General features: G+C 44.6%; 10 protein-coding genes, 1 long non-coding RNA gene and 1 pseudogene across 12 annotated transcripts in view; 6 read left to right on the top strand and 6 right to left on the bottom strand.

Moving 5' to 3' along the window:
- Positions 1 to 27015, top strand: part of LOC145695479 (uncharacterized) — an 88773-nt gene that overhangs the window by 35659 nt on the left and 26099 nt on the right. The window lies entirely within an intron of this gene.
- LOC145708888 (uncharacterized) lies at positions 3538 to 6265 on the bottom strand (annotated as a pseudogene). Its single transcript, XR_014134862.1, has 9 exons — positions 6232 to 6265; positions 6083 to 6189; positions 5808 to 6039; positions 5615 to 5761; positions 4528 to 5310; positions 4364 to 4483; positions 4144 to 4331; positions 3945 to 4096; positions 3538 to 3886 (listed from the first exon to the last, which is right to left on the bottom strand). The product of XR_014134862.1 is annotated as an uncharacterized LOC145708888 (transcript).
- Positions 6265 to 8260, bottom strand: LOC145708899 (palmitoyltransferase ZDHHC16-like). The gene is made up of 3 exons (XM_081786600.1): positions 8141 to 8260; positions 7768 to 8097; positions 6265 to 7720 (listed from the first exon to the last, which is right to left on the bottom strand). The coding sequence occupies exons 2-3, from the start codon at positions 7913 to 7915 to the stop codon at positions 7461 to 7463; spliced, it is 408 nt and encodes a 135-aa protein (XP_081642726.1). The 5' UTR covers positions 7916 to 8097; positions 8141 to 8260; the 3' UTR covers positions 6265 to 7460.
- LOC145699711 (uncharacterized) lies at positions 8287 to 9026 on the bottom strand. The gene is made up of 3 exons (XM_081776982.1): positions 8774 to 9026; positions 8596 to 8733; positions 8287 to 8542 (listed from the first exon to the last, which is right to left on the bottom strand). Exons 1-3 carry the CDS (start codon positions 9011 to 9013, stop codon positions 8327 to 8329), a joined length of 594 nt encoding a protein of 197 aa, XP_081633108.1. The 5' UTR covers positions 9014 to 9026; the 3' UTR covers positions 8287 to 8326.
- LOC145710847 (origin recognition complex subunit 3-like) lies at positions 10413 to 11533 on the bottom strand. The gene is made up of 4 exons (XM_081788550.1): positions 11394 to 11533; positions 10995 to 11352; positions 10763 to 10950; positions 10413 to 10719 (listed from the first exon to the last, which is right to left on the bottom strand). Exons 3-4 carry the CDS (start codon positions 10822 to 10824, stop codon positions 10440 to 10442), a joined length of 342 nt encoding a protein of 113 aa, XP_081644676.1. The 5' UTR covers positions 10825 to 10950; positions 10995 to 11352; positions 11394 to 11533; the 3' UTR covers positions 10413 to 10439.
- On the bottom strand, positions 11555 to 12637 carry LOC145699722 (lysine-specific histone demethylase 2-like). Its single transcript, XM_081776994.1, has 4 exons — positions 12257 to 12637; positions 12012 to 12192; positions 11819 to 11954; positions 11555 to 11777 (listed from the first exon to the last, which is right to left on the bottom strand). Exons 1-4 carry the CDS (start codon positions 12342 to 12344, stop codon positions 11694 to 11696), a joined length of 489 nt encoding a protein of 162 aa, XP_081633120.1. The 5' UTR covers positions 12345 to 12637; the 3' UTR covers positions 11555 to 11693.
- On the bottom strand, positions 12743 to 14258 carry LOC145704439 (lysine-specific histone demethylase 2-like). The gene is made up of 2 exons (XM_081781901.1): positions 13329 to 14258; positions 12743 to 13286 (listed from the first exon to the last, which is right to left on the bottom strand). Exon 2 carries the CDS (start codon positions 13269 to 13271, stop codon positions 12954 to 12956), a length of 318 nt encoding a protein of 105 aa, XP_081638027.1. The 5' UTR covers positions 13272 to 13286; positions 13329 to 14258; the 3' UTR covers positions 12743 to 12953.
- LOC145700621 (uncharacterized) lies at positions 14366 to 14996 on the top strand. The gene is made up of 3 exons (XM_081777921.1): positions 14366 to 14500; positions 14555 to 14784; positions 14824 to 14996. Exons 1-3 carry the CDS (start codon positions 14427 to 14429, stop codon positions 14994 to 14996), a joined length of 477 nt encoding a protein of 158 aa, XP_081634047.1. The 5' UTR covers positions 14366 to 14426.
- LOC145707324 (uncharacterized) lies at positions 18061 to 18829 on the top strand. The gene is made up of 3 exons (XM_081784844.1): positions 18061 to 18122; positions 18171 to 18238; positions 18426 to 18829. Exons 1-3 carry the CDS (start codon positions 18113 to 18115, stop codon positions 18678 to 18680), a joined length of 333 nt encoding a protein of 110 aa, XP_081640970.1. The 5' UTR covers positions 18061 to 18112; the 3' UTR covers positions 18681 to 18829.
- On the top strand, positions 19224 to 19962 carry LOC145700599 (uncharacterized). Its single transcript, XM_081777897.1, has 3 exons — positions 19224 to 19466; positions 19521 to 19750; positions 19790 to 19962. The coding sequence occupies exons 1-3, from the start codon at positions 19393 to 19395 to the stop codon at positions 19960 to 19962; spliced, it is 477 nt and encodes a 158-aa protein (XP_081634023.1). The 5' UTR covers positions 19224 to 19392.
- Positions 23024 to 24035, top strand: LOC145700577 (uncharacterized). The gene is made up of 5 exons (XM_081777875.1): positions 23024 to 23085; positions 23134 to 23201; positions 23388 to 23595; positions 23746 to 23796; positions 23839 to 24035. The coding sequence occupies exons 1-5, from the start codon at positions 23076 to 23078 to the stop codon at positions 24033 to 24035; spliced, it is 534 nt and encodes a 177-aa protein (XP_081634001.1). The 5' UTR covers positions 23024 to 23075.
- On the top strand, positions 24291 to 26008 carry LOC145709280 (reticulocalbin-1-like). Its single transcript, XM_081786962.1, has 4 exons — positions 24291 to 24317; positions 24556 to 25076; positions 25179 to 25551; positions 25596 to 26008. Exons 2-4 carry the CDS (start codon positions 24955 to 24957, stop codon positions 25758 to 25760), a joined length of 660 nt encoding a protein of 219 aa, XP_081643088.1. The 5' UTR covers positions 24291 to 24317; positions 24556 to 24954; the 3' UTR covers positions 25761 to 26008.

Here is a 27015-nt window from a genome sequence, read left to right as displayed (position 1 = left end):
CCCTAGTCGCGCCCACGCTCTAAGACTAACTTGGGCCCTCTACAAGCATAACCCTAGTCGCGCCCACGCTCTAAGACTAACTTGGGCCCTCTACAAGCATAACCCTAGTCGCGCCCACGCTCTAAGACTAACTTGGGCCCTCTACAAGCATAACCCTAGTCGCGCCCACGCTCTAAGACTAACTTGGGCCCTCTACAAGCATAACCCTAGTCGCGCCCACGCTCTAAGACTAACTTGGGCCCTCTACAAGCATAACCCTAGTCGCGCCCACGCTCTAAGACTAACTTGGGCCCTCTACAAGCATAACCCTAGTCGCGCCCACGCTCTAAGACTAACTTGGGCCCTCTACAAGCATAACCCTAGTCGCGCCCACGCTCTAAGACTAACTTGGGCCCTCTACAAGCATAACCCTAGTCGCGCCCACGCTCTAAGACTAACTTGGGCCCTCTACAAGCATAACCCTAGTCGCGCCCACGCTCTAAGACTAACTTGGGCCCTCTACAAGCATAACCCTAGTCGCGCCCACGCTCTAAGACTAACTTGGGCCCTCTACAAGCATAACCCTAGTCGCGCCCACGCTCTAAGACTAACTTGGGCCCTCTACAAGCATAACCCTAGTCGCGCCCACGCTCTAAGACTAACTTGGGCCCTCTACAAGCATAACCCTAGTCGCGCCCACGCTCTAAGACTAACTTGGGCCCTCTACAAGCATAACCCTAGTCGCGCCCACGCTCTAAGACTAACTTGGGCCCTCTACAAGCATAACCCTAGTCGCGCCCACGCTCTAAGACTAACTTGGGCCCTCTACAAGCATAACCCTAGTCGCGCCCACGCTCTAAGACTAACTTGGGCCCTCTACAAGCATAACCCTAGTCGCGCCCACGCTCTAAGACTAACTTGGGCCCTCTACAAGCATAACCCTAGTCGCGCCCACGCTCTAAGACTAACTTGGGCCCTCTACAAGCATAACCCTAGTCGCGCCCACGCTCTAAGACTAACTTGGGCCCTCTACAAGCATAACCCTAGTCGCGCCCACGCTCTAAGACTAACTTGGGCCCTCTACAAGCATAACCCTAGTCGCGCCCACGCTCTAAGACTAACTTGGGCCCTCTACAAGCATAACCCTAGTCGCGCCCACGCTCTAAGACTAACTTGGGCCCTCTACAAGCATAACCCTAGTCGCGCCCACGCTCTAAGACTAACTTGGGCCCTCTACAAGCATAACCCTAGTCGCGCCCACGCTCTAAGACTAACTTGGGCCCTCTACAAGCATAACCCTAGTCGCGCCCACGCTCTAAGACTAACTTGGGCCCTCTACAAGCATAACCCTAGTCGCGCCCACGCTCTAAGACTAACTTGGGCCCTCTACAAGCATAACCCTAGTCGCGCCCACGCTCTAAGACTAACTTGGGCCCTCTACAAGCATAACCCTAGTCGCGCCCACGCTCTAAGACTAACTTGGGCCCTCTACAAGCATAACCCTAGTCGCGCCCACGCTCTAAGACTAACTTGGGCCCTCTACAAGCATAACCCTAGTCGCGCCCACGCTCTAAGACTAACTTGGGCCCTCTACAAGCATAACCCTAGTCGCGCCCACGCTCTAAGACTAACTTGGGCCCTCTACAAGCATAACCCTAGTCGCGCCCACGCTCTAAGACTAACTTGGGCCCTCTACAAGCATAACCCTAGTCGCGCCCACGCTCTAAGACTAACTTGGGCCCTCTACAAGCATAACCCTAGTCGCGCCCACGCTCTAAGACTAACTTGGGCCCTCTACAAGCATAACCCTAGTCGCGCCCACGCTCTAAGACTAACTTGGGCCCTCTACAAGCATAACCCTAGTCGCGCCCACGCTCTAAGACTAACTTGGGCCCTCTACAAGCATAACCCTAGTCGCGCCCACGCTCTAAGACTAACTTGGGCCCTCTACAAGCATAACCCTAGTCGCGCCCACGCTCTAAGACTAACTTGGGCCCTCTACAAGCATAACCCTAGTCGCGCCCACGCTCTAAGACTAACTTGGGCCCTCTACAAGCATAACCCTAGTCGCGCCCACGCTCTAAGACTAACTTGGGCCCTCTACAAGCATAACCCTAGTCGCGCCCACGCTCTAAGACTAACTTGGGCCCTCTACAAGCATAACCCTAGTCGCGCCCACGCTCTAAGACTAACTTGGGCCCTCTACAAGCATAACCCTAGTCGCGCCCACGCTCTAAGACTAACTTGGGCCCTCTACACTACAAGCATAACATTAAAGGGAGCCTGCCTGATCGCAGACAGACAGAGTCTCCCGCCAAATAATGAGACATCATGACTTTGCCTGTCCCCATCCCCACCCACACCCGTTTTCAGAAAAACTCCCGTAGACCAAGCCGAAAACACTGTTATGGTGTTTATAATTTAGTCATTCTGGAAATCTTAAACAGCAGCGGTTAAAGTTGTCTATTCTCGTGCTTCGGAAGCATCAATTTCGCAAGTCCTCTTTCTTGGTCTTTTTGCCATCATACTCCGCCGCATAAACTTGGAAAAGTCCCAGCTCGAATTCTGCTGACCAGCGCTTCCAATCATCCTTCCTGCTTCTCGTGCTGCGCGATAAAGGCGCTGATTTCGCGAACGTGAAAGCGGGGACGCTCGATTCGTGTACCAAAATTTTTTGGTATTCGAATACCAAAAATTGGTATTCGAATACCATATTTTTACCAGATCATATTTTTTCCTTCAAAAAACTACTAAACTACTCGCAAAAGTTCCTACAAGACAGGCGCGGAGCGCATAGGGTCTCTTTTGCTACATCAAATTTGGACTTTTGAGGAAATTTGGTATTCGAATACCAATTTTGGTATTTGAATACCAATTTTGGTATTCGAATACCAATTGGTACACGAACCGAGCGTCTCCCCGTGAAAGCCCAACGCGCCCAGCGACTCCACATCTGATCGATCGCGACTGTCTACTCTGTCATTTCTCCTTGAGTCGGTATCTGTAAAGTGAATTGACGTTGTCGTCGTAGCAAATGAAGAGGCCGGGGATGTTTTCCATAGCGAAAAGAGTTTCTCGAATGAGACCCGCTTGAGAGACGTTCAAAGAGCCGCCAGAGCCCGTTGCTTTCGCAGTTGTACTGAAAACAAGTTTGGATAATTCTTTGTGCAGAAAATAGTGACCTTGATAGAGTATTTCTTTTTGAAGTTGACAACGAAGCCTGCGTTAATTCTCTCGGCGTCGATCGGCCGCGATCTACTCGACGAGATAGAAGTAACCGTTACACTGTTTTGCGAGAGGTTCTCTTAGTTCCGATCGTTTCGGCTAAACGCTGACTTGTCCATCGACATTACCGACCGGAAGGCCGAGTCTTCGTCTTCCTTCGCGCTGGCCATGTCTTTCAGGAACTCAAGGACGGCCGCATAACCTGGGCGCCATACACCCGTAAATTCCTCGTTTGATTCCTCCTTTAGTAATCATTCTCAATATTCGTAAAAACAAAAGGGATGGCTTATTTCAATCGCCAATTCTGAAAATACGAATAAAAAATATTTTGAAGAAACCGAATTTATTAGAAGAAAAGGAACCATTTGCCAATTAAGGAACTTCCCAGCAACCTTTCAAAAGTGGACCAGTTTCAACGGGAGTTCCTTAAATTGGCCAGTTAGAATGATCAAGCGTAGAAGAGAGAGAGGTCAGTGCACTGAAGGGAGTTTTTGATGACGATGAAAGTAGCGCTGGTGGATATTGGAAGTGCTGCCAGACAGAACATGCAAAAAAGGTACAGAATCAGATCAAGCCTGGACTGGGCGGGTGACTTGCCGCTTCTTCTCCCGCTCTTTGCGCCGCTCGGCAGAGGGCTTCGCGTTCTGGTCGCCTCCTTCGCGGTTGTAGAAGATGCAGTACTCTGAATTGCGCTCAAACTTTGAGCCTCAAAGGAAGCCTATCAAGAAGAGCTGTCTTACGGTCGGAGCGGAGATAATCTACAGCGCTTGTTGGCCTTTTTCCTGTTTTCTTCGATCGGTCGGACGAACTAGTTCCTCTCCACTCTCAGAATTTTGAGCTTCTTCCCGACGAGCACTGGAAGCTGCGGCGGAAGTAGACTCAGCAAATTGCCCTGCAAGATCCAAATGAAATACGATTCTAAACGAAGTAATCAAGTACCTGTAAATGAAGCTCTGTTAAATTGTCCATTATTGCGATTTCCGGCGGAATGAGCGTTATCTCGTTATCTCTTGCGCAAAGAATTTGAAGTCTCTTTAATTGGGCCACTTTTAAGGAAGATGGTGGAAGTCGTTGTCGGAAACGTACAACGCGCGCAGCGACTACAAAAATAGGAAAAACGCGACTGACTGAGAGTTACCTTATAAAGGAGCTCGCAAACTGTTTCGTTGAAGTTGTTTTACGTCAAGTCGAGTATTTCGAGCTTGGCGAGTTTGTGGAAGCTGTTCGGCAGGCGCTGAAGCTTGTTCATTCCCAAATTGAGATTACTCAGCTCTTGCAGCTAAAACAAGGGCTTCTAGAAAAGAATCGCGCTCTTGAATTCACCTCCGAGAAGTTTCCGGGAAGCTCGACGAGCTCATTGTTGAAGCAGTTGAGCAGTTTGAGATTCTTTAAGTTTGTGATCGAAGCAGCGAGCTGTTTGAGGCCGTTGTGCGCGAGAATGAGCTCGGAGAGGTGCTGCAGTTGGCTGAAGTCGGAAGAAATCTGCGTCAGTTGGGTGATGCTCTTGTCGCTGAGAGAAAGACTGTAGTGTCTGCTTTTCTTGTTTTCTTCAACGATTTTTGTGACATTGCTTGACATTCTAAAATGAAGACGAATGATAACAGCTTCAAAGCTTGTAAAAATCAACCATCACCGCATTCAAAACATCTAGTAATTTTACAAGCTTGGGCCTTGATTCCTTGGTTAGTTATCTTTTGAAGAATGAAGTTTGGACGGTTTTTCAAGTGTAAAAGTGATTCAGTGGGGCCAGTGCTTAGAGCATGCCCTGATGAGTGTCGACCGCGTGCTGGACTGAGTAGTACCACTGCATCAGCTCGGGACTCTGTTCGTACTGCTCCCAAGCGCTCGTCCCTTCCGTCAAGTTGATTACTGCAAAAGCTTCGATATATAGAATTCCGTCTTGAACGAATTTACTGTCTTTCGTCAGGATCGGCACCTTGCTCTTGATGAATTTGCCCTTTTCGTCGAAGTATTATTTGGCGATTTCGCTCATCGGCTCGGCCACTAATCGGAGCACTTGCTCCAGAGTCGAGACGATCGCTCCGGAGTCCTTCACTACTGCGTCGGGCTCGCTACTGCTGTTGTTGTAGAAGGCGAGGACGGGCACTAAAAATGACTATTCTTTGCCAAAAGGAACAAGCAATTTACCTTGTACAGTGGCATGCGCGGGTTCCGCCCTATTCGAGCGTGCACGACTCCCGCCCTATCTAGAAGAACTTTTGTATTAGCTCTTTCTGAAATTGAACAAAAATCGTGCTGCGTTGCCGCCCTGTCTAGAAGAACTTGGATAGGGCGGAACCCGCGCATGCCACTGTAAGTAGTTTTCAATGACACCTTTCAGCTCTGGCTTGCCAATGCTGACTTCGACGTCTTTGTTGTCGATTCCCCGAAATTTAAGATAGGCCCTTACATTGGCGCAGTAAGGACAGCCGAAATACCCAAATAATCGCATTTTCTTGTACGAGTTTCAATATTCAATCGTTCCAGAGGAATCTTCGATTATGTAGCTTCTATCTTTCGCCAACACATTTCTCGATTCCTTCTCGTTCCAGAAGAGCTTTCAATCGCTTTAAAATCACCTCGAATTAAATCGTTCTTTTTACCTGGATCGAGGATAAACTAGCAAAAGGAACGATTCGGCGAAAAACGATTCGATTCATCAAAATTCTTAAAGTAGAAAGGTGATTATTATTAATTTCAAATTGTCCCTATCAAGTATTTTGAGTAGCAGCCTAGTGAATCGACGGTCTTTCTTTAGATCGCTTATTTGACTTGAACATTAGTCAAATTAGCGGAGGGGACAAAGCCCTTTCCGGCAACTTCCCAGGCGACATCCTTAAAAAGCTATTTAGGACTTGTTTAATTCAGCTGTAGTTACGTTAAATGTGGCTTGGCATTTGTCGTTCGTCTTTAATCCTGGGACAACTTGCTCGAACACGAAGACTGCTTTTTTACTCGTTGGGTTGATTAGTTCGTCGGGTTCGCCTGAATTTAATTTTTGCCACTGCAATCAAGGAAGACACTCACCTTCGAAGCCTGGCACTTTGACAAGATCGCCCGGGACTACTACTCTGGCGTAGAAGCGCCCATGATCATTGCTTCGGAAACGATTCCTCTCATTTTCGCCGGCTTGAGGTTGCACAGAAGGACGACCATTCTGTTCTGCATCTCTTCCAAGGGAACATGCTTGACAAGGCCGGAAATGACGGTTCGTGGTTTATCCGGTAGTAAGGAAAAATGTTTCGGTAAAACTACCGAAATATGGTGAGTTTATTTTCTGATTAATATTTCGGTAACAGCCGAAACTTTCTTTCATTTTTACCCCTTTTTGAGCAAAATGTTTCGGCAGGCAACCGAAATCTTTTTCACTTTTTAGTCCGTATCAAGCAAAAACATTTCGGCAAAAAATGCGTTGACGATCATATAATCTCATCGATGCTTTTGGAAGAAAATTATCATATCTAATTGCCCCTACCTCGGGGCTCCGCCCCTTCGGGCCTAAGATGCCGGGGTCCAGTCTAGGGTTAATTAGGGTCACCTTCAGTAACCCTAACTAACCCTAGCCTATCCCCCTCGGGTAAGTTTGTTCCGTCATTTCTGCTGGTGCCCCCTAACCCTAACCTTTATTTTAGCAAATACTACGATTTTAATTTTTAACCATCGGGTTCCACCATTTTTCCAAAATAATGCCCGAGAAATGATCTTCTTCTAATATGAGAACAGAAAATAACTCGAGATTTTTGAGGTGAAAACTCATCAGAAGCCAAACTCATTCAATGCACATACAAGGGTTCATCAGGATGAGAATTGAGAAACCTGCCGAAACTTTATTGCTCAAAAGACATCAATTTCTGATTTTTATTTCGGCTCGTACCGAAATATTTTTCCTAAAAACGTTTTTTTATTAATATATTTTTATTAATATTTTTTCCTAAAAATTTTTGTAAGATTCTTTCGGCTGCCTGCCGAAATATTTATCACATTTGACCCCTTGAAAGTGATTTATATTTCGGTCGCTTTTACCGAAACATTTTTCCATACTACGGTTTATCCTCTCCGCATTCAATTAGTTCGAGGTATAAAGCGGCCGCATCTGAAAAAAGAGAGTCATTAGAGCGATTTATTTTCCTGCAGGGAGTGTTCTTGGATATTTCAGAAGGCTAAATTTTGAAAAGAATGTACGCCTTAATCCAGTATCAAGTCGAGAATTCAGCGTGCTCTTCGCTCGATCAATCATTGCCAATTGACCATTGGTTTCACACTCGCCGGTCAAGAAGTAACAACTGGTTTTGCCGGTTTCGCGCAAGATCCAAAAGCGGGACGAGAAGTGACCGGTCGTTTTGGCGCGCTGACGGTTGCTGATTTTGTCGTCGTCTTCTTGGTTTATTTTGCCGAAGATAGGGATAGCCGACCAGCGAGAAGTAGCCGCAGCCGATCGTCGTCCAGAGGCAGAAGTTCAAGAAGAAGCGCCGGTTGAAATGGCAGACGCAGTTGTTGATCCAGGGCAAGTGGTGGTCTAAAGCGAAGAGGTTCAAAAGGGATGAATTGAGAGAGAATGGTTACCCATCTGAATGACGAATTTGGCACAGACGGAGCAGTGGTACGAGCCAGTAGGCTTCGGAAATAGACATTTCGAGCAGTTGCCTGCGAATCTGCCAATAGAAACTATCAAATTCTCTAGCATCGCTTCTCCGAAATCGCTATACTTCATAGCCTATAAGCAGCGTTTGCGGTGAGTGAAGCGAGGACGAATTTCAAGGAGCGAAAACTCTGCAGCGCGGAGCGGAGAGACTGGAAAGGCGCACAATGGGATTTTCTAGCGACGAGACGAATTCTTCATGAAGTACAGCTGGTGATTCTTGAGGGTTGGAAAAGGAGAGGCGATCTTTGAGGCTTGAACATGTAGAAACAGGGGTCGGGCAAAGAGTTAACATACCATTGTCTCATGCAAGTCGATGATAAAAGGAAAACCAGCGCTAGAAGGAAAATAATCAGTCCTGAAACATGTGAAAATCGGGCCATTTAAATCCCCTTTCTTTTTTCTGTCGGTTCATCTAAAAATTGAATGTTTAAAGTCTTAAATCAAAATTTTGAGGATTCATTCAAGCATATTATGCTCTTATTAAGAAAATATATCAAAGATGTTGCAGCAAAAAAAGAACAATGAAGGCAGTGAGAAAAAGGTAAAGCATTGGAAGAAGAAAAACATGTGAATATAAAAAATAAGGAAACAAGATTTTAGATGAGAGGTTACATGGTCGGAATTTGCTCGGATTTTCGTCGTTAAATCTTCTTTGAAGGCGGTTTTTGGTGGATTGACTCGCTCTTTCGCTTCTTCCTGAGAAGGATAACTTATCCTGGATAAGGGAAGAAAAGGGATGATTTCTTTACCTGGGGATGAAGAGAAGTTTGATCGAAAATCGAGTCGCCGTAGAATTTCGAATCAGGGTTGAGTTTCTTGTATTCTAGCTTGATAATTCTTCGCGAACTCCGGACAAGTAAGCCCCTGTCACTGTCTGTGGTAAATGCCTATCAAACATTTTTTATAAAGAGATGCGCTTTAACGTACCGATTGGTGGCTTCTCCAGCGAAAAATAATCGATCGGAAGCTGGTTCCGCCAGCTGGTGTTTTCGCTTTCATAGATCCAGAGGAAGAAGCAGGTGTCTTCGACTCTGCTGGTTTATCACGAGGCGTTTTCGGCGTCTTGCTCAAAAGTCTCTCAGTGACCTCAGCTGCCTTTTGCAGCGCGGAGCGGTAGAGACTGGAAAGGCGCTCCGATCCCCTCCATTTCAGCCCTGAAGGAGTCATTCACCAGATTAGCCTACTCGAAGCGGACAGAGTGGGCAATTTTGCGCATGAAGTCTTCGAAGCGATCGCATTTCATCTTTGGTTGAAGAACTTGTATGTTGCTCGAAGCTGAACGGGAAATTTTTTAATCAAAGCACCAACTAACTTCCTTACCAATAGAGATAAGCTTGAGCTTAACGAGAGTTCTGAGTTGTGATAAAATGGAAATGCTGCGGTCCTCAGATTCTTTAATCGATTCGAAAATGGCAATCAGCCGGTCCATAGAAAACTGGAGAGGCCCGATCAGTCGCTGTTTCACTTCAGGTCCTCGAAAAGTTCGTTTCTTTTAATCTTGCCGGCGTTCTTCGGGAAGTATCTTTTGTCTGTTTTTGGAGGATTGAAGGAAGCAAGATAAGAAGCGATTAACAGGTGTTTGGAGAAGTAAGGCAAGTCGATTCTAAAGCGCTGTGAGAAAGAGAACGATGCTTGTGTTGTATAAGCTTACACATGATTGTCTTCCTCTTGACTCGACTTCAAGAACAAACTTGGCCTTGCCGTTCTGAATGTCGGCTCAATTTTCCGTCTCCATCTAGCACGGGCTTTGCATACACTGGCAGCTGCTCCTGCACCACGTACTTGAGCAAGCACAAATTGTGCGTCGATAAGTAGAAATAACCCATAAATTATGAGTCATAGTCGCTTGGGTGAAATTGTGAAAGAGCACATCGGACATGTCAGCGGGCTTCTCTTTGCGCAGAATAGCTTCAACTTGTTGAGAGCTGTACTCCGGGAGGGAAAAGATCACTGGTGACACGGCCGATTTTGGATAGATGGCGGAGTGAAAGGCAACTCGAAACTCGAAAATGACGCACAAGCGATTGTCTGGTATGAACTTTTCATGTTGAGCGAGAGATGTCACTGCTTCTGGCTGATTCTTGATGAACAAGTCTGCCCGCTCGATCACGACGAAAACTGGACGCTCATGTGTAGCCAGCAGTTCTCCAACAACGTAGAACATTGAGCTTTTATAGAGGTAACTCGACTGAATTGAGGGAAAATAGATGTTCACCTTGGATTGTCGCCTATGACCGGTAGTTTCGTGTCACTTTCAGGCGCCTCATGAACACCGTTAACAATGGCTTCGTAAAAGAGCCGCGAAGAATTGATTTCATTCGATTTTATAAAAAAACCCATCGACTGGCTCCTCCATCCGCCTTTCCGCAATGATCTGCTTCAGAACGTGCGTCTTGCCCTAACCAGCCGCGCCAGATACATACAAGGCGGGTGGAACGATGCCGCAAGAACTCAACTTCAAGATATTCTTGATGGCATCCTTGCATTTCGCCCGAGTCATGCTGAAAGTGACCTTTGAGAGTCAAAAGGATGAGAGACTTAGTTTTTAATTTGAGAGGCAGTGATAATTAGATAAACAAGTGAATTCTCATGTTCAAAGTGCCCAGGTGACTTTCTGGACGTGATCGGTTTTTCGCTGTGTGGGTTTCAGAAGGCCGAGGAACTGAAGATCGCTGACTGATTGAAAAAACGTGGCATCCAAGTCTTCCTTCTTGATTTTCTGGTTTCTGCTTTCAAGAATACACTCGAAGGAGTCAAGCCAGTCTGCGACACTCACCATTGAACCCATTTGAGTGAAGAGCTTGAAAGCAACACACACAGGCGGAAGATTGAGATTACTGCTATCTGCGTTTACCAGATGCATCTTTACGTCCCTTAATTTCATATTCAATCTTTTGAAATGTGCGAGTCGCTTACTTAGTGTATTGAAACGGATTCTTAAGAGAGCGCTCGATGTTTTTGACCAGCGGAGGGACCATCTTGTTGTCGACCAGTTTGAGTTTGTAAAAGAAGAAAATCTCCGCGAAAGGCTTTTCTTGTCGCGCCTTACTCAAGTATTTTTCGACGATTTTATCTAGTCTCCCGCAGAATTCCTTTCTGACATCCTAGTGAAAAAGTTTTTAAAAGAAAATAACAGACTAAATCTTACCTGAAAAACGGCTTATTCTGTAGCGCCATGTCCTTGGGTAACTCAAGTTGAGTTGCCTTTGAAGCTCGAATGCATTCTTAGCTGCTCTCTTCGGCCGCTACTTGAGCAACACGCGCGTCTTTCGCTTGTTGTCGAAGAATTTTTCTATACCTGCGACGAACTCCGCTGCCGAGGAAATATGACTTTGTTTTACCCAAGGAAGAGAGTTTGAATGGCGATTTCTCGTTTGCTGATCGTTCTCGCAATTTCAAGTGACTTTTCTAGCGACGAGACGAATTCTTCATGAAGTACAGCTGGTGATTCTTGAGGGTTGGAAAAGGAGAGACGATCTTTGAGGCTTCTGGCAGTTGAAGATTTACTAAAAAATATGTAGAAACAGGGGTCGGGAAAGGAGCTTACCTATGCAAGTCGATTATAAGAAGAAACCAGCGCTAGAAAAAAAAGAATCAGTCCTGAAACATGACAAAATCGGGCCATTTCAATCCTTTTTCTTTTTTTCTCTGTCAGTTCATCTGAAAATTGAAATATCCGAATTCCTGAACCAATATTTTGAGCATTCATTCAATTATAAGAAAATGTATTAAAGATATTGCAGCAAAAAAAAAAAGAACAATGAAGGCATTGAGAAAAAGGTAAAGCTTTGGAAGAAGAAAAAACATGTGAATATGAAAAAAAGGAAACAAGATTTTTCTTAAGAGGTTACATGGTCGGAATTGGCTCGGATTTTCGTCGTTCAATCTTCTTTGAAGGCGGTTTTTGGTTGATTGACTCGCTCTTTCGCTTCTGAGAGAACGATGAGGGAAGAAAAGGGATGATTTCTTTACCTCGGGATGAAGAGAAGTTTGTTCGAAAATCGAGTCGCCGTAGAATTTCGAATCAGGGTTGAGTTTCTTGTGTTCTAGCTTGAAAATTCTCGCTGTTTCGCGAACTCCGGATAAGTAGGGACTGTCACTCCTGTCACTGTATGTGGGAAATACGTATCAAACATTTTTTATAGAGGGATGCGCTTTAACGTACCGATTGGTGGCTTCTCCAGCGAAAAATAATCGATCGGAAGCTGGTTCCGCCAATTTGTCGTAGTCTTTTCCGGTTGAACCGAGTTTGATAAACGAATAACTCATATGGGAGTATTCTTCTTTTCCCCAGTGTGTAATGTGGAAGCTCAGGGGCTCTGGGCTCGTGTTTTCTTTGAAGATTTCTTTTTTAAGAGTCACAAAATGGCGAAAATTCAAGTAAAAAGGAGCTTGTTAATTGACTCTTGCCTTGAAGCGTCGCCATCGCACTGGAAACGAGCTGTTTATTACTCATCGAATGATAAATATCAAGCGAAGCTCCAGCTGCGATCGACATGAGCGTAAAATGATCACTCTCAGGCGATTGATATCGTAGAACACATTAAAAATTCCCGACGTATCGTGTTCATCATCAGCTTCGACGCCTGAGTCGGAGCCAGAAACGCTGATGGAGCCAAAGAAATCAGCGCCACCGATCTTGTAACTCCACCATTTCGAATCGAAGCGGAGGAGGCATTTTTCTATCAGGCCGGCGCCGATGTTTTCTACAGCGCGCCATTTTCGCTGAGATAAGTCGGGGAAGAAATTGATGGTTTTCTTTTTCATGAGGGCGAGTGGGATTGACACGACGCATCTTTGAAATGGATACAGAAGTCTTATTTCAAGCTATTTTACAAAATTGGTCAGCCACTTGCGGCTTCAAGATCTATTATTTATCTGTATCCGATCCTATCCACCTCAATTTTCTCCCCATGAGTCGTCTCGACGACCACCTTTTCCCCAGAATGATCAATGCTCGCCACCGGTAAACCGAAAAATTTCAAACTCTGTATTCAGTGGTTTCGACAATTCTTCCAAAACATCAGAAAATCCGTATGTCACGATCGCATGATCCCCGCCAAATTGCGGAAAACGCTCGTTCTGGTCCCAATTGAGCGCTGAAACGCTAGAAAGGCTCGTATTCCAAGTTGTTGATGTGGAAGTCGAGCTGTTTCATTTCTGTTTTTGAGAATCTTTCCGCGCTTTGGCTGACGTATTCTTTGTGAGCGTCGATGAGTGGAATGTCCTTTTTCTTGTCTAATCTCCAGTCGGATAAAATATCGAAAATCGTGTTGAAATGATGCTCCATTCTCAAGTCTGGTCCACGAGCAATCGATTCGGATTTGACAAAAAGGTCGCATTCGCTTCCGAGGATGTGGACATCGTGGTAGATTTGACGACTCATGGTGATGATAGGGTTGTTTTGGCGGCCGTTGATGACCATTGCTCCTACAGCTACCTTAAAATGGACGATAAGTGAGCTTTTTTCACTCAAACGAACCTAAGGTGCCCAAACATGAACTCGTCCTCCTATCCTTTCCCCGCCTCTAGAATCTTCAAAAGAAAGCTGTCTGGCTGAAGAAATTCCTGATGGTGCAGCTCCAATTACAACAATCGTTTCTCGTTTCTTCAGCGGAATGTTTTTGAGAACCAACGGCCTGGGTATGTCCTCAAAGATGCCAAAGTTGATAATGCCTTTTATCGTAAGAAATTTTATAACAAGGTTGAATAGTTCTGGCAGAGCGGCGCGAATGTATCCTCTTACAATCACATTTTGCATGCAGCTCTTTGGAGTAACCAAAATCGTCAGAGAAATAGACCACATCGAAACGACCAGATTTCTCAGCGCTGGAATAATCTCTGCGCGGCGGGTGGAAAGGTTTGGTAGTGCGCCACTTCATCTGGTTCGAAGGAATCGGGCTTGAGCGTCAAAGCAGCTGGGTTGCCACCGGGCTGGTAAAACGGACGACGATTGCGAAGACTGAAACAGCTGTTTTTTGAGTTGGTATTTCTTGGCTTGCGAGAGGGGAAGAAACGGTTGCGGTAGATTTTTCGAGGAGTCTTTTTTTGGAGTTCTTTTCTCGTCGTTGTTGTCGATTAGCTCGCGATCCCCTCCATTTCAGCCCTGAAGAAGTCATTTACCAGATAAGCCACGCTCATCTTAGCCGCTCATCAGACAAATGGCCGATTGGGCCTTATTCTAAAGATCGCTTCAGTTAGCTTGCTACAGTAATTTCACATTTAATCGAGTGCAGATCAAAAATAATCAGTGAAGAAAGCCCCTTCTTTTTATTTCTTGTTCTCGACTTCTCTGTTTTCTTCATTTTCATCCCTTAGCACCATTTTTCGCCTTTTCTCTTTTTCTCGCCTTTGAAATCTCCACGCGCGCTGATTGGTCCGCGCGCGGAGCGAAAGATTTGAATCACCGAGATTTCTGAAAATCTTGAATGTAGGTAGAATCTGATTCTAGCGCTGGGAAAGCAGAATTAGAAAAGAGGAGAAAGAAAAAGGGAAGACAGAGGAGAGAATTATTTCGAAGAATAATTGAGCCAGCGAAGAGCGCGAAAACAAATGCCAGATTTAGAAGAATTCGGCGAAGATGAAGATGACGACGAGTGGGAAGTTGTTCAGGAAACGCACTGCCATTTGGAACTTCCTGACTGCCCTGTCAAGGTACAGTAATGTACTGATCCTTCTCCCTAGTTGTCTAAAATTGATAAATTTTAGCTTTCGGAAGCAGAGAAAATCCGCGTGGTCGGGCTGGACTCGGAAGAGCCCTTCCGTCAACAACATTTTCTTCAAAGGAAACTACGAAAAGACGCTCGGGACGACGATCTTCTTTGACGGCAACAGCAAGGCGCAGAGCATGGTCGGCCAAGAAGTCGGAAAAACAGAAAGAAAACTGCTGATGAAGGAAGTTCATTTGATCAAGAGACGCGACTCCTTCCACGAAGCAGGTTTGAGTCATTTTGAAATTTTCGATAAATTATTCTCAGAAGAGCGCGAAAAGCGAGGCCGATTTCGAAATAACGACAGTCCGCCGCCCTTCCTTGAAAATAAGTCTTCTTCGCGGGCGATCATTCCAAACTTAGACTCGAGTCGGAGCAAGACTCGGACGAAGACTCCCTTATCGAGATTTCTGACGGTTCTGAAGAAGAAGCGGAAATGAGCGAAGAATGAACTTTCGAGAAAGTTTTCGAAAATGTCGTTTTTAGAATGCCAATTGAATTGCGAGTCGTTGAAGAGCACTCTGAATGTCTCTTCTTCATCCAGCGGCTGCTTGAGCGCGGCAAACTGCCTCTGGAAGGCTTCAAAATGATCCACGACGATCCCGATCTCTTGTACGAGCTTTTTCAAAGATTTGGGGGGGAAAACCCTTCGGAAAAGAAGCTCCAAAAAAGGTTTTTAATGACCCTGACACAGTTATTCTAAAAAAGAAAGCCGAATTCAAGCGGCAGAGAATCCCTTTTTTCACCGGAAGTGATAAAACAGGGTAGCTCAGCGGCCAGAGCGCGGATTTTCTCCGGGACGTGGGTTCGAATCCCACTCCTGTCACTTCTCGGAGAAAAAGGAGGATTTTCAGCCGCTAGAATTGGCTTTTTATTTCGAGAGAAAGTGTTTTATTTGAAGCTTTTGGCTATTTTTGTGGCTGTTTCTTTCGCTCCAACTAAAATGTCGCTCGGCCTTTTTTTTCGTAAAAAGGAGATAATGGTTGACTGGAAAAAGGACTTGGCGTAAAAAATATAATTTTCTTTTTCCAAACTTTCGCCTTTCCGAAAAAAGCAAAAATTCCCGAGTCAGGTTCTGAAACAGTTTAAATTCATAGTTGAACTGCGATTTTGTCAAAAATGAAGCTGCAAAGCGGCTTTTCCGAAATTTCTTTGAAAAGTAAAAAATTTGCCAGGACAGAAAAAGCTGCATGCTGTTTGTTCGAATTTCAGAGTTGCATCGGTTTCTTGGTCTGCAAGATATTTAAGCCGGGGAAATGGAGAGGTTCTTGGCTGTGATTCAATTCTTGTTGAGAAGTTTGTGCCAGTTTCGGCCCTTTCGGCGGATTTCGCCGTCGATGTCGATTGGGGGCAAAGAGGCTTCAAATGATCCACTGCGACTCGCATCCTGATCTCTGGAACGTGGTTGCCACTATTCTAGGAGCTACTTCTGAAGCTGAAACAACCAAAGAAAAGTGCGCCGATCAGCTTCTCAATGGAGCACATTTCAAACTCAAAAAAGATGCGAGAAATGACCTCGATCGAGTCCTGGATCCTCCCGCTCGTCTGCGCCAGCCACTTGAAGGAAATAAACTGGCTGCATCCTCCCTGGGCCGATAACTTGAAGACGGCAGAAGAGAGCTTTCCGTCGGCTTTGCGGAAGGAAACATCGAAGAGGGAAAGACCAGGCTTGCCGTGAGCTGGTGGTGGGATAACTTCACTTCTGACGCGACCTACTGCGCCGAGGAGAATTGTCAATTTATTCAAAAATTTCAGATTTCCTTTTTTGATCTGATTTGGTCACGGTTGGAGCGTCTTTTTCTGCGGGTAGATGCAGATATTGTTGAAGAAAGTAAAGAAAGCCGATTTTTTAGGAAACTGCCCAAGAGTTTCGAAAGCGACGAGCGAAGAAACTCCACTGCTCTGAAGGCAACGATGGCTTGCTGATTTATAACGCCGGCAGGACCAGTCATGACGACCGACCCGCGCTGCCCGTGCACATTCCCACGGACCAGGAAATCGAGCAGATGATTAAGCGATTGGATGCGAATGTGCGAAGCGTGTTTGCTGATTTAGGCCTTCCAGCGGGAATTTGCCTCGCCAGGAGCACAAAGGATGGATTTTGCCCGGAAGTTTGAATTTATCCTTTTTGCGAATTCAAATAGTGGAGTCTATTCAAAGTTCCGTGATAGCAGTTCTGAAAGAAATATTCAAAGAGTTCTCTCCTGCTTCTTAATTACTTATAAACGAAGTTTTCAAGACTGAATTTATGTTTCTGCAAATATAGGAATTTAATTCTCATTATGCTGGCGGCTTGCGTTTCGGAAACTCGTTTTATCGGCCGGTCTAGGGGGAGCTTGCTTTCCCATTCGCGTATTCGTCCAGCATTGCTCGTATCACGTCGAACACTTAGTTGCAGAAATCCTCCTCGTCGACGCCGATTGAGCGGTAGAACTCGGATTGCTCCATGAAATTTTGTGGCCAGACGCTGGTCATTTCTTGCTCTAGCTCTAGAAGGAATCGAGACCGTGCACTGCTTGGTTAAAGCTTCGATGGAAAATTTGCGTTATCCGCTGTTTCTATTTTCTCTCGCAAGTGAATGTTCAAGAAGTCCTTGAGAATATCTAAGTTGATTTTTTCGTAGAAGCGAATAATGTTATAGGCGACGTCGAAGGCTCTAGTGCCGAATTCTGAGTTGTCGTTGTCAACCAGCAGCAGTCTTTCCTCCATCGATGTGCCTTCTGAGGGATGAAAATTCTTCCGTCGTTGGCGTCGAGATTGTGCCCCACTGGACATAAATTTTGATCAATTTTTTCGGGATAAGTAGCTGTTTTGTAGTGCGATCTGATCGCTCTCGTGTTCCAGGGCCAGGCGTGCTAGCAGGTCTTGATGGGCCTTTGACTCTCTTCTTCGCTGATGATGTGCATTTAAGCAAAGCGCTTTGCTGCAGCGTGGAAGACGTCGATGTCGCTTAGTCGAATGTCGCTTGCAAATCCTGTTTTTGCTGCAGGAAAATCACATTGGGTACGTTTATACTGAGACCGGAGTCAGCTTAAAGATATCGTCTTCTCGAAAGTCGTTGCTCTTCCGCAGTCAAGACGGTTGGAACTGGAATGAGTTAATCTGGAGGATCGAGGCTTGAACAGTATTCAAGTTTTCTGGTCATCCATTTTGATTTCGAAAGACATTTCTTGATTTGTCTGGTTAGACTTTCCTTGTTGTTTTTGTTGTTCGAAATAAATCATTTTTACACTGATTTATGGTTCAGCCGGAGACATTGACTCAGGTCTTGAAAAAGAGCATAAGCTCGAAAGAAATCAAGGAGGAAATTTACCATCAAGAAGAAAGCGGAAGATCCGATTATGAAACGCCAATTTTTTCATTAATGATCAAAAAACGGAATTCGAAAAATGATTAAAAAGATAAAACCGTCTTTGATCGATTAAATTTTCCCCAGCGCAGTGCTGAAATTCGCGCGCTGATCCTTTTTCTAGCGATCAATTCTCGTCATTTGTGCCCCTTTCCCGTCATTAAATCGCCGCAGCGTATATAATCTTTGAATTAAGAAGCACTCGCCATGGATCCAGGTAAAAAAGAGCTTCTTAAGCGCGAGGGATCGCAAGAACTCATTCTAGAGAACTTGGATGGACAAGTTTGTCTTCGAGAGCCAGTTGTCAAGACCATGCTGGATCCGAGATTCGAGGTATGCGGAATTTTTTTTTATAGTGGCCGGATTTTTGAACTTGTTTTGGGTTCCCGATCTCGATGAAGCCACTTTGCGGCTTGGATTTTAAAAGAGCCGCTACGCGGCTATTCTTCGAATTCCTTAAGCAACACAGATTCGCGAGCCCGGCTGGTCACCTCTTCAAAGTTGAAAATGTGATTTTAAGCAAGCAGATCGGCGAATCAGAGCGAAAATGCTGTTTGAGAAAACGACACTGATCAAGCCAGACGGCCGCTGCTTCGAGGAGCTCAAAAGAGAAGTCATCGAAGAAGGAAGAAAAATCATCGAAATGGAGATGAACCTGCTCAACATGAAAAGACTCAAGATCTCGGAAGCGGATCAGAGAAATAGACCACATCGAAACGACCAGATTTCTCAGCGCTGGAATAATCTCTGCGCGGCGGGTGGAAAGGTTTGGTAGTGCGCCACTTCATCTGGTTCGAAGGAATCGGGCTTGAGCGTCAAAGCAGCTGGGTTGCCACCGGGCTGGTAAAACGGACGACGATTGCGAAGACTGAAACAGCTGTTTTTTGAGTTGGTATTTCTTGGCTTGCGAGAGGGGAAGAAACGGTTGCGGTAGATTTTTCGAGGAGTCTTTTTTTGGAGTTCTTTTCTCGTCGTTGTTGTCGATTAGCTCGCGATCCCCTCCATTTCAGCCCTGAAGAAGTCATTTACCAGATAAGCCACGCTCATCTTAGCCGCTCATCAGACAAATGGCCGATTGGGCCTTATTCTAAAGATCGCTTCAGTTAGCTTGCTACAGTAATTTCACATTTAATCGAGTGCAGATCAAAAATAATCAGTGAAGAAAGCCCCTTCTTTTTATTTCTTGTTCTCGACTTCTCTGTTTTCTTCATTTTCATCCCTTAGCACCATTTTTCGCCTTTTCTCTTTTTCTCGCCTTTGAAATCTCCACGCGCGCTGATTGGTCCGCGCGCGGAGCGAAAGATTTGAATCACCGAGATTTCTGAAAATCTTGAATGTAGGTAGAATCTGATTCTAGCGCTGGGAAAGCAGAATTAGAAAAGAGGAGAAAGAAAAAAGGGAAGACAGAGGAGAGAATTATTTCGAAGAATAATTGAGCCAGCGAAGAGCGCGAAAACAAATGCCAGATTTAGAAGAATTCGGCGAAGATGAAGATGACGACGAGTGGGAAGTTGTTCAGGAAACGCACTGCCATTTGGAACTTCCTGACTGCCCTGTCAAGGTACAGTAATGTACTGATCCTTCTCCCTAGTTGTCTAAAATTGATAAATTTTAGCTTTCGGAAGCAGAGAAAATCCGCGTGGTCGGGCTGGACTCGGAAGAGCCCTTCCGTCAACAACATTTTCTTCAAAGGAAACTACGAAAAGACGCTCGGGACGACGATCTTCTTTGACGGCAACAGCAAGGCGCAGAGCATGGTCGGCCAAGAAGTCGGAAAAACAGAAAGAAAACTGCTGATGAAGGAAGTTCATTTGATCAAGAGACGCGACTCCTTCCACGAAGCAGGTTTGAGTCATTTTGAAATTTTCGATAAATTATTCTCAGAAGAGCGCGAAAAGCGAGGCCGATTTCGAAATAACGACAGTCCGCCGCCCTTCCTTGAAAATAAGTCTTCTTCGCGGGCGATCATTCCAAACTTAGACTCGAGTCGGAGCAAGACTCGGACGAAGACTCCCTTATCGAGATTTCTGACGGTTCTGAAGAAGAAGCGGAAATGAGCGAAGAATGAACTTTCGAGAAAGTTTTCGAAAATGTCGTTTTTAGAATGCCAATTGAATTGCGAGTCGTTGAAGAGCACTCTGAATGTCTCTTCTTCATCCAGCGGCTGCTTGAGCGCGGCAAACTGCCTCTGGAAGGCTTCAAAATGATCCACGACGATCCCGATCTCTTGTACGAGCTTTTTCAAAGATTTGGGGGGGAAAACCCTTCGGAAAAGAAGCTCCAAAAAAGGTTTTTAATGACCCTGACACAGTTATTCTAAAAAAGAAAGCCGAATTCAAGCGGCAGAGAATCCCTTTTTTCACCGGAAGTGATAAAACAGGGTAGCTCAGCGGCCAGAGCGCGGATTTTCTCCGGGACGTGGGTTCGAATCCCACTCCTGTCACTTCTCGGAGAAAAAGGAGGATTTTCAGCCGCTAGAATTGGCTTTTTATTTCGAGAGAAAGTGTTTTATTTGAAGCTTTTGGCTATTTTTGTGGCTGTTTCTTTCGCTCCAACTAAAATGTCGCTCGGCCTTTTTTCGTAAAAAGGAGATAATGGTTGACTGGAAAAAGGACTTGGCGTAAAAAATATAATTTTCTTTTTCCAAACTTTCGCCTTTCCGAAAAAAGCAAAAATTCCCGAGTCAGGTTCTGAAACAGTTTAAATTCATAGTTGAACTGCGATTTTGTCAAAAATGAAGCTGCAAAGCGGCTTTTCCGAAATTTCTTTGAAAAGTAAAAAATTTGCCAGGACAGAAAAAGCTGCATGCTGTTTGTTCGAATTTCAGAGTTGCATCGGTTTCTTGGTCTGCAAGATATTTAAGCCGGGGAAATGGAGAGGTTCTTGGCTGTGATTCAATTCTTGTTGAGAAGTTTGTGCCAGTTTCGGCCCTTTCGGCGGATTTCGCCGTCGATGTCGATTGGGGGCAAAGAGGCTTCAAATGATCCACTGCGACTCGCATCCTGATCTCTGGAACGTGGTTGCCACTATTCTAGGAGCTACTTCTGAAGCTGAAACAACCAAAGAAAAGTGCGCCGATCAGCTTCTCAATGGAGCACATTTCAAACTCAAAAAAGATGCGAGAAATGACCTCGATCGAGTCCTGGATCCTCCCGCTCGTCTGCGCCAGCCACTTGAAGGAAATAAACTGGCTGCATCCTCCCTGGGCCGATAACTTGAAGACGGCAGAAGAGAGCTTTCCGTCGGCTTTGCGGAAGGAAACATCGAAGAGGGAAAGACCAGGCTTGCCGTGAGCTGGTGGTGGGATAACTTCACTTCTGACGCGACCTACTGCGCCGAGGAGAATTGTCAATTTATTCAAAAATTTCAGATTTCCTTTTTTGATCTGATTTGGTCACGGTTGGAGCGTCTTTTTCTGCGGGTAGATGCAGATATTGTTGAAGAAAGTAAAGAAAGCCGATTTTTTAGGAAACTGCCCAAGAGTTTCGAAAGCGACGAGCGAAGAAACTCCACTGCTCTGAAGGCAACGATGGCTTGCTGATTTATAACGCCGGCAGGACCAGTCATGACGACCGACCCGCGCTGCCCGTGCACATTCCCACGGACCAGGAAATCGAGCAGATGATTAAGCGATTGGATGCGAATGTGCGAAGCGTGTTTGCTGATTTAGGCCTTCCAGCGGGAATTTGCCTCGCCAGGAGCACAAAGGATGGATTTTGCCCGGAAGTTTGAATTTATCCTTTTGCGAATTCAAATAGTGGAGTCTATTCAAAGTTCCGTGATAGCAGTTCTGAAAGAAATATTCAAAGAGTTCTCTCCTGCTTCTTAATTACTTATAAACGAAGTTTTCAAGACTGAATTTATGTTTCTGCAAATATAGGAATTTAATTCTCATTATGCTGGCGGCTTGCGTTTCGGAAACTCGTTTTATCGGCCGGTCTAGGGGGAGCTTGCTTTCCCATTCGCGTATTCGTCCAGCATTGCTCGTATCACGTCGAACACTTAGTTGCAGAAATCCTCCTCGTCGACGCCGATTGAGCGGTAGAACTCGGATTGCTCCATGAAATTTTGTGGCCAGACGCTGGTCATTTCTTGCTCTAGCTCTAGAAGGAATCGAGACCGTGCACTGCTTGGTTAAAGCTTCGATGGAAAATTTGCGTTATCCGCTGTTTCTATTTTCTCTCGCAAGTGAATGTTCAAGAAGTCCTTGAGAATATCTAAGTTGATTTTTTCGTAGAAGCGAATAATGTTATAGGCGACGTCGAAGGCTCTAGTGCCGAATTCTGAGTTGTCGTTGTCAACCAGCAGCAGTCTTTCCTCCATCGATGTGCCTTCTGAGGGATGAAAATTCTTCCGTCGTTGGCGTCGAGATTGTGCCCCACTGGACATAAATTTTGATCAATTTTTTCGGGATAAGTAGCTGTTTTGTAGTGCGATCTGATCGCTCTCGTGTTCCAGGGCCAGGCGTGCTAGCAGGTCTTGATGGGCCTTTGACTCTCTTCTTCGCTGATGATGTGCATTTAAGCAAAGCGCTTTGCTGCAGCGTGGAAGACGTCGATGTCGCTTAGTCGAATGTCGCTTGCAAATCCTGTTTTTGCTGCAGGAAAATCACATTGGGTACGTTTATACTGAGACCGGAGTCAGCTTAAAGATATCGTCTTCTCGAAAGTCGTTGCTCTTCCGCAGTCAAGACGGTTGGAACTGGAATGAGTTAATCTGGAGGATCGAGGCTTGAACAGTATTCAAGTTTTCTGGTCATCCATTTTGATTTCGAAAGACATTTCTTGATTTGTCTGGTTAGACTTTCCTTGTTGTTTTTGTTGTTCGAAATAAATCATTTTTACACTGATTTATGGTTCAGCCGGAGACATTGACTCAGGTCTTGAAAAAGAGCATAAGCTCGAAAGAAATCAAGGAGGAAATTTACCATCAAGAAGAAAGCGGAAGATCCGATTATGAAACGCCAATTTTTTCATTAATGATCAAAAAACGGAATTCGAAAAATGATTAAAAAGATAAAACCGTCTTTGATCGATTAAATTTTCCCCAGCGCAGTGCTGAAATTCGCGCGCTGATCCTTTTTCTAGCGATCAATTCTCGTCATTTGTGCCCCTTTCCCGTCATTAAATCGCCGCAGCGTATATAATCTTTGAATTAAGAAGCACTCGCCATGGATCCAGGTAAAAAAGAGCTTCTTAAGCGCGAGGGATCGCAAGAACTCATTCTAGAGAACTTGGATGGACAAGTTTGTCTTCGAGAGCCAGTTGTCAAGACCATGCTGGATCCGAGATTCGAGGTATGCGGAATTTTTTTTATAGTGGCCGGATTTTTGAACTTGTTTTGGGTTCCCGATCTCGATGAAGCCACTTTGCGGCTTGGATTTTAAAAGAGCCGCTACGCGGCTATTCTTCGAATTCCTTAAGCAACACAGATTCGCGAGCCCGGCTGGTCACCTCTTCAAAGTTGAAAATGTGATTTTAAGCAAGCAGATCGGCGAATCAGAGCGAAAATGCTGTTTGAGAAAACGACACTGATCAAGCCAGACGGCCGCTGCTTCGAGGAGCTCAAAAGAGAAGTCATCGAAGAAGGAAGAAAAATCATCGAAATGGAGATGAACCTGCTCAACATGAAAAGACTCAAGATCTCGGAAGCGGTCGGTCAGATTATGACTTTTTGCATCGACAATGAGCGTGAGTCTCTTTTATTTCGATGGAAAAAGTTTTTCCGAAAAACTGTGACGAAAATCTGACTTAGGGTTCTTAAACAACTTGATCCTGCCTCCAGTTCCCTGAGTCAGGTTTCTTCAGAAATAATTGATTTTTTATTCTTTTATTTTTTAGAAGAAGATCCGCTCATAAATCGAAGCCGCAACAGCTCAAATCCCTGGATGAGTAAGCTTTTTTTCTGTTCTCTCAATTCGAACAATTGTTCAGCCCGGCGAGAGAGATTTTCCGAATATCTTCAAGCGCTGATGATGTGCAAGAGCCAACCGGAAGACGCTGAAGGAAAAATTGAAAAAAGCGCGAATTTGAAGCTCCATTCCGAGGCGGTCGGGGTCGAGGGGCTAACCATTCATGACTTTATCATGGATCATAAAATGTTCATGGACCCGAAGTTTATCTTCAAATAGATTTGCCGTCTTTTCTTATCCTCTTTTACTAGACTTTGTTTTCTGTCGTTTTTCAATTTCAATTCGAAGAGCCCATTCCGTCGAAAAAGAGCGTGGAAACTCCAGCAATGTCCTTGCCAACTGTTTAAATTTTTTCATTTCTGAAATAAAAAATACTTGTTCCGAAAATAGTGCTAAAAAAGTTGAGTCAGAGTGTCAGTTGACGAGGGCTCAGGTTGTTTATTGTTTGTTCGAGTGAGGACTACAAAAGGAGAAAAAAGAGAATGAAAATGACAAACATCGGTAATTGTTATTTCTTAAACGAGGATTTTTTGTGGCGCAAGTTCATAGTCAAAGAATATCTTTTAATTTTAGATATTTTCGGGTCAGAAACCTGTGTCGTGAACCTGACTCTGGATCCGTTAATAAGCATCTTTCATTAAAGCTTTTATGTTTCAGAGCCCTGACTCAGGTTTTTTACACAGGTCTCCGACCCCTTTTGAAATCAAGGAAGAGACTTTCTCATGTGTTCAATTTCTAGCGCTTTCTTTTCCATTCCAAATCCTGGCCCGAGGAACCAGTCATCTTCAAACACCCACAAATGATCCTGCCAGCGAATCCTTTAACTCCCACGTCGACGGGATCCTCGACCAAAACCAATCGCGAGAGTTTCAAAAAATGACGCAGGAAGAAAAACTCTTCAGTTTGGAAGAAATCTTCAAGAAAATGGACGCCGATGAAAATGAGGAAGTTGACGAGGACGAGTTGCAGCAGTGGATGAGATATGTCGAAAACAGATTTGTGTTTGAGGACACGGATGCGAAGATGGAACAAATGGACTTGGACGAAGACGGGATGGTCTCGATGGAGGAGTTCAAGGAGGCAAAGTATAATCCAGGAATGATTTTATCGACTCTTTGTTGCTGAAAACGAGTGAAAAATGAAAAGCTCAATTTTTATCAAAATCAAAACAGAGCGATTTTACAAAGATCCCTCAATCAATGCAGCGACAGCTATGTACCAGAAAAAGAAGGATTTACGAAGATTCAACGCTGCTGACACGTACGTTGCTTTTTTAGCTGATTCGTAAGATTACTCTTCGGGAAAAAAGAATCATTCTTGTTGTTCGAAAATGAGGGTATTGATCATCGCCCTTTTGTTCAGAAACGAAGATCGCCATCTCTCCCGAAACGAGTTCGCCCATTATCTCCATCCTACGGGGCACATGGAGATGATGGAAGTGATCGCTTTGGAAACCTTGGAAGATCTTGATAAAAACAGCGATGGGTACATCGATCTTGCAGAATATCTTGGCGACATTGGAGCGAGATGGTTCTCTGACGAACCAGATCAAGAAGAAGAGACGATTCTTCCGATGGGCGACGACGAGTTCGACGAAGAACCAAATAGTTGGAAAGCGCCGGGAATCGACGATGATTGGATCGAAAATGAAAAGCGCATTTTCAACGAAGAAAGAGACATTGATGGCGACGGCTTTTTGAACATGGCCGAAGTGATGCTTTGGATAAATACGCCGGTAGAAATTCTCGAGGAGCCATAATTTGTAGCTTTAGGACTTAGGACTTCGATGTGATACAATCTGAGGCAGATTATCTGATCGCAACTGCCGACCGTGACGGATCTAGCACGCTTTCCAAACAAGAAGTTTTAAAAGGAACCGTATTTCTTCAATTTCATCTCGTCTCGTTCATCACTGATGAATCATCAGTTAGAGATGATAGTTAACCGCGGTTAACGACGGTTATGCTGCATAACTTATGCATGAGAAAGAATAAAATCGTGGTTAACAACCGTCAAACAGAAGAAAAACTGTAAACATCGGTTTATGAGAGTGAAAATTAACCGTGGTTAACCGCGGTTTATATAAAATGCAGCCGTTAAATCGCGGTGAGCCGCGGTTTTCTGATAAAAGGATATAATTTTGGTAAACAAGGAATAAATTAAAGATATTTCATAACGCTGAGAACAATGAAAAACCACGGTAAACCGCGGTTAACCTGAGTTTTTTTGAAGAAAAACGGACAAAAGCTTATGATGCCTTCATTGAATCGCCAGCTACTCACTGGGGAAGCTCCCTTCTTCATCATGATTCATGACGAGCTCTAGAATCATTTTCAAACGGCTGCTCCTGGATCGCGCGGAATCCTGGATCGCGCGGATCCCGGATCGCGCGAATTCCCTGATCACGCGGATCGGGTGATTCAGGATTCCGCGCGATCCAGGATTTCGAAAAAAATCAGAAATTCAATTTACAATTTTGCTTTTCTTATAAAAAATGGCCAGTACTGGTATTAAACCATTATTATCTTTTCAATTCAGAAGTTTAAAAATATCAAATAAAATGAACCTTCGACGAAATCTTCACTCGACTATTTTTGGTTGTTTGATTTCCGGGACCTACTACGCAGGGATTAGCAGCGCTCAAGTTCTATTTAAGGGACAGACAGTTATTTGAGAAATGTTTTGAAAAAATCAACAGAATGAAATGAAGGTAATCGTTATAATGATAAATAGCTTATTTAAAATACGAGTACCTCTCAAATTTTATTCTTATCTGTCACTGCAAAAATCCGGGACTGTCACCTCCAAATAGAACTTGAGCGCTGCTAATCCCGGCGTAGTAGGTCCCGGAAATCAAACAACCAAAAATAGTTGAGTGAAGATTTCGTCGAAGGTTCATATTATTTGATATTTTTAAACTTCTGAATTGAAAAGATAATAATGGTTTAATACCAGTACTGGCCATTTTTTATAAGAAAAGCAAAATTGTAAATTGAATTTCTGATTTTTTTCGAAATCCTGGATCGCGCGGAATCCTGAATCACCCGATCCGCGTGATCAAGGAATTCGCGCGATCCGGGATCCGCGCGATCCAGGAGCAGCCTTTTTAAACTCTTCTTTATTTCAACAATCGTGCCATTAAAATTCTTCAAAATAAACAAGCGTAGTTTTTAAAATGTTTGTTTTTTTAATCTTGTTC

Source organism: Oikopleura dioica, chromosome 1, assembly GCF_907165135.1.
Source record: "Oikopleura dioica chromosome 1, OKI2018_I68_1.0, whole genome shotgun sequence".
Lineage (NCBI taxonomy): Eukaryota > Metazoa > Chordata > Appendicularia > Copelata > Oikopleuridae > Oikopleura > Oikopleura dioica.
Note: the sequence above shows the minus strand (reverse complement) of the source record. Positions and strands in the feature narration are given on the sequence as shown.

What these genes read in the sequence shown, in the direction of transcription:
- LOC145708899 (XM_081786600.1), bottom strand. Translation starts at nt 7,915, where the DNA reads ATGAAGTATAGCGATTTCGGAGAAGCGATGCTAGAGAATTTGATAGTT. An exon ending in CAAATTCGTCATTCAGATGG is followed by an intron (nt 7,721 to 7,767) that starts GTAACCATTCTC and finishes TCTTCGCTTTAG; the next exon opens with ACCACCACTTGCCCTGGATC.
- LOC145710847 (XM_081788550.1), bottom strand. Translation starts at nt 10,824, where the DNA reads ATGGTCCCTCCGCTGGTCAAAAACATCGAGCGCTCTCTTAAGAATCCG. An exon ending in AATCCGTTTCAATACACTAA is followed by an intron (nt 10,720 to 10,762) that starts GTAAGCGACTCG and finishes TATGAAATTAAG; the next exon opens with GGACGTAAAGATGCATCTGG.
- LOC145699711 (XM_081776982.1), bottom strand. Translation starts at nt 9,013, where the DNA reads ATGACTCCTTCAGGGCTGAAATGGAGGGGATCGGAGCGCCTTTCCAGT. An exon ending in GCTGGAGAAGCCACCAATCG is followed by an intron (nt 8,734 to 8,773) that starts GTACGTTAAAGC and finishes AATGTTTGATAG; the next exon opens with GCATTTACCACAGACAGTGA. An exon ending in AAACTTCTCTTCATCCCCAG is followed by an intron (nt 8,543 to 8,595) that starts GTAAAGAAATCA and finishes TATCCTTCTCAG; the next exon opens with GAAGAAGCGAAAGAGCGAGT.
- LOC145704439 (XM_081781901.1), bottom strand. Translation starts at nt 13,271, where the DNA reads ATGGTCATCAACGGCCGCCAAAACAACCCTATCATCACCATGAGTCGT.
- LOC145709280 (XM_081786962.1), top strand. Translation starts at nt 24,955, where the DNA reads ATGAAAAGCTCAATTTTTATCAAAATCAAAACAGAGCGATTTTACAAA. An exon ending in AGATTCAACGCTGCTGACAC is followed by an intron (nt 25,077 to 25,178) that starts GTACGTTGCTTT and finishes CCTTTTGTTCAG; the next exon opens with AAACGAAGATCGCCATCTCT. An exon ending in TGCTTTGGATAAATACGCCG is followed by an intron (nt 25,552 to 25,595) that starts GTAGAAATTCTC and finishes TTTAGGACTTAG; the next exon opens with GACTTCGATGTGATACAATC.
- LOC145700621 (XM_081777921.1), top strand. Translation starts at nt 14,427, where the DNA reads ATGAAGATGACGACGAGTGGGAAGTTGTTCAGGAAACGCACTGCCATT. An exon ending in TTCCTGACTGCCCTGTCAAG is followed by an intron (nt 14,501 to 14,554) that starts GTACAGTAATGT and finishes GATAAATTTTAG; the next exon opens with CTTTCGGAAGCAGAGAAAAT. An exon ending in CGACTCCTTCCACGAAGCAG is followed by an intron (nt 14,785 to 14,823) that starts GTTTGAGTCATT and finishes AATTATTCTCAG; the next exon opens with AAGAGCGCGAAAAGCGAGGC.
- LOC145700577 (XM_081777875.1), top strand. An exon ending in TTTTTGCATCGACAATGAGC is followed by an intron (nt 23,596 to 23,745) that starts GTGAGTCTCTTT and finishes TTTATTTTTTAG; the next exon opens with AAGAAGATCCGCTCATAAAT. An exon ending in CAGCTCAAATCCCTGGATGA is followed by an intron (nt 23,797 to 23,838) that starts GTAAGCTTTTTT and finishes ACAATTGTTCAG; the next exon opens with CCCGGCGAGAGAGATTTTCC.
- LOC145700599 (XM_081777897.1), top strand. Translation starts at nt 19,393, where the DNA reads ATGAAGATGACGACGAGTGGGAAGTTGTTCAGGAAACGCACTGCCATT. An exon ending in TTCCTGACTGCCCTGTCAAG is followed by an intron (nt 19,467 to 19,520) that starts GTACAGTAATGT and finishes GATAAATTTTAG; the next exon opens with CTTTCGGAAGCAGAGAAAAT. An exon ending in CGACTCCTTCCACGAAGCAG is followed by an intron (nt 19,751 to 19,789) that starts GTTTGAGTCATT and finishes AATTATTCTCAG; the next exon opens with AAGAGCGCGAAAAGCGAGGC.
- LOC145707324 (XM_081784844.1), top strand. An exon ending in TGCTGGATCCGAGATTCGAG is followed by an intron (nt 18,239 to 18,425) that starts GTATGCGGAATT and finishes TGTGATTTTAAG; the next exon opens with CAAGCAGATCGGCGAATCAG.
- LOC145699722 (XM_081776994.1), bottom strand. Translation starts at nt 12,344, where the DNA reads ATGTCGATCGCAGCTGGAGCTTCGCTTGATATTTATCATTCGATGAGT. An exon ending in TGCGATGGCGACGCTTCAAG is followed by an intron (nt 12,193 to 12,256) that starts GCAAGAGTCAAT and finishes CTCTTAAAAAAG; the next exon opens with AAATCTTCAAAGAAAACACG. An exon ending in GCTGGAGAAGCCACCAATCG is followed by an intron (nt 11,955 to 12,011) that starts GTACGTTAAAGC and finishes TCCCACATACAG; the next exon opens with TGACAGGAGTGACAGTCCCT.